Source organism: Sinocyclocheilus anshuiensis, unplaced genomic scaffold (assembly GCF_001515605.1).
Source record: "Sinocyclocheilus anshuiensis isolate Anshui unplaced genomic scaffold, SAMN03320099.WGS_v1.1 scaffold1626, whole genome shotgun sequence".
In the NCBI taxonomy this organism is placed as follows: Eukaryota; Metazoa; Chordata; class Actinopteri; order Cypriniformes; family Cyprinidae; genus Sinocyclocheilus; species Sinocyclocheilus anshuiensis.
The window spans coordinates 316,115-318,300 of NW_015547254.1; the positions used below are offsets into that span (position 1 = coordinate 316,115).

The 2,186-nt window shown below is 36.0% G+C and overlaps 1 protein-coding gene across 1 annotated transcript in view; it reads right to left on the bottom strand.

The window, feature by feature from the left end:
* The window catches only part of LOC107701620 (zinc finger and BTB domain-containing protein 47-like), a 26,069-nt gene that overhangs the window by 3,713 nt on the left and 20,170 nt on the right, over nucleotides 1-2,186 (bottom strand). Inside the window, exon 5 of the mRNA XM_016503662.1 lies at nucleotides 1,153-1,300. Within this exon, the coding sequence (XP_016359148.1) occupies nucleotides 1,153-1,300 (148 nt within the window). The remainder of the gene's footprint in view (nucleotides 1-1,152; nucleotides 1,301-2,186) is intronic.

The window sequence follows — 2,186 nt, forward strand, 5'->3', positions numbered from 1 at the left end:
AAACTACTTTGTTTGGCCTTCCAAAAGAGGACGATATCCGCTGCGTCATGCCTGGAGCTGATCCGTGCTGGTCGCTCAGGAAATACATCAACTTCGCGCTGTGGATAGCCGGATCGGCTTTCACCGTGGACGAAGCGCAGTCCAGCCGGGGGTCGTCACATGTGGTTGCCCCAGGCATCACAATATGGTAAGGGACGTAACATTTCCGTCACACGCTTGAGGAATTCGGCCAATCACAACGCACTGGATAGCTGGCCAATCAGAGCACACCTCGCTTTTTCAGACCGATGAGCTTTGTAAAAATCGACCCGTTTCAGAAAGGCGGGGCACAGAGGAGAAACAATAATGTACAGTATGTGGAAAATAATGTGTTTTTTGAACCTTAAACCACATAAACACATTTCATTACACCAAATACACAAAATAATGTTCTTTTTAGCAGCATCATATGACCCCTTTAATGTAATGCACAATGCGGATTAGGTTAAAGTTAAAGGTGTGGCCTGCAAAGCAGAGGCTTCATTCATACCAGTTTTGTGAACAAGATAAATTGATTCATTGTAAAGATCCGAGTCAAAAGAGTGATTCATTCACAAATCAGACACTGATATATCTTTCTGGACAGCTGAAGTGCATGTGAAAAGATTTTCAGTGAATAATTAATTAACTTTCATTATGTTCCTTGCACAAATCTAGCATATGGACTTGTGGTCTTATTATAATTATAAGCCATTTATTTGCCGTTTGGGATCTTAAAGGAATAGTTCACCCAAAAATGAATATTTGCCTTCAAGCTATCCAAGATGTCGATGAGTTTATTTATTCACACAGATTTGGAGAAATTTAGCATTACATCACTAGCTCATTAATGGATCCTCTGTAGTGAATGGGTGCCATCAGAATGAGAGTCCAAACAGCTGATAAAAACATCACAATAATCCAGAGTAAATTTTCAGCAAATTTTCATTTTTGGGTGAACTTTTCCTTCAACAGCTTCAGTCCTTAATCACTTACATGACACAGAAAAAGAATGTCTAGAATATTCTTTAAAAACAAAAATCACTTTTTATGTTACTGTGAGAAATAAGAATTCATTCGGGTTTGGAATGACATAAAACTGAGTAAGTAATGACAGAATGACCCAGTACTCACCAACCATGTGTTTCCGGACATGTGCCATGGTGTAGAACTTCTTTTCACAGATTTCACAAGAGAACTTTTTCTCAGCATATCCGTGGACAATCTTGTTGTGTTCGTGTAAAGACCACAGCTTTTTAAAAGCTTTTCCACAAGTCACACACTACAAAGATCAGAGAATCTGAATGAATGGCTTTAGACTAAACAGCTCTCCCTTAGGGGTCGATGGAAAACACAACAGTATTTTATCATTCTGAGAGAGTACCAAGAACTGCAGAAAATAAATAAAGACTGAATATTGCAAAGGGCACCTCTTAACTTAAAATTAATTTATATCAAATTAAGCACAACAGCACAATTTCCTTAATTAAACTGAATTCCCCATAAGTGCTCCATACAGCAGAGACAAATGGAGTTGGAGGTGGAAATGGCCTGGCAGACCTGCTTTAGTGGCAGAAAACAGCTGTTCTCCACACCCTAATACAGTTTGCGCCTATATATCATCCCAAATCTCTGGTCTATCATTCTGCTCTGCAATATGCATTCATAGCAGAGTACCAGAAGAGAATAGACATAATCCACCTTTAAACAGGGTAAAATGTGCTATAAGAAGATTATATAAGACTACATAAGACTATTATTATCAGATCAAAACTAGTGCACTGACAAATGTTCTGACCACTAACTGAAAATATACAATTTTGTCTAAATATAATAAAAATAAACAAAAATGCATCATTTTAAACACAATTACATTTTTTTTTAATTTAAACAATTTTAAATTTAGGGATCACAACATTATTAGGTACAGTATGAACAATTTGTATTCATCTGGAGATTTGCTAAAAAAAATTTAATTAACAGTTTCTAAAAGATTAACTTGAAGCAAGCATTAAATGATGGTCTACTGTTAAAAAGAAAGTAAATAAGCATGAAAAATTAAATATCCAATATTTATATATCCAATATTAACCAACGCTGTAATGCAATGCTATTCAAATTTTGGGGTCGGTAAGATTTTTTTATGTTTTTGAAAGAAGTCTCTTATG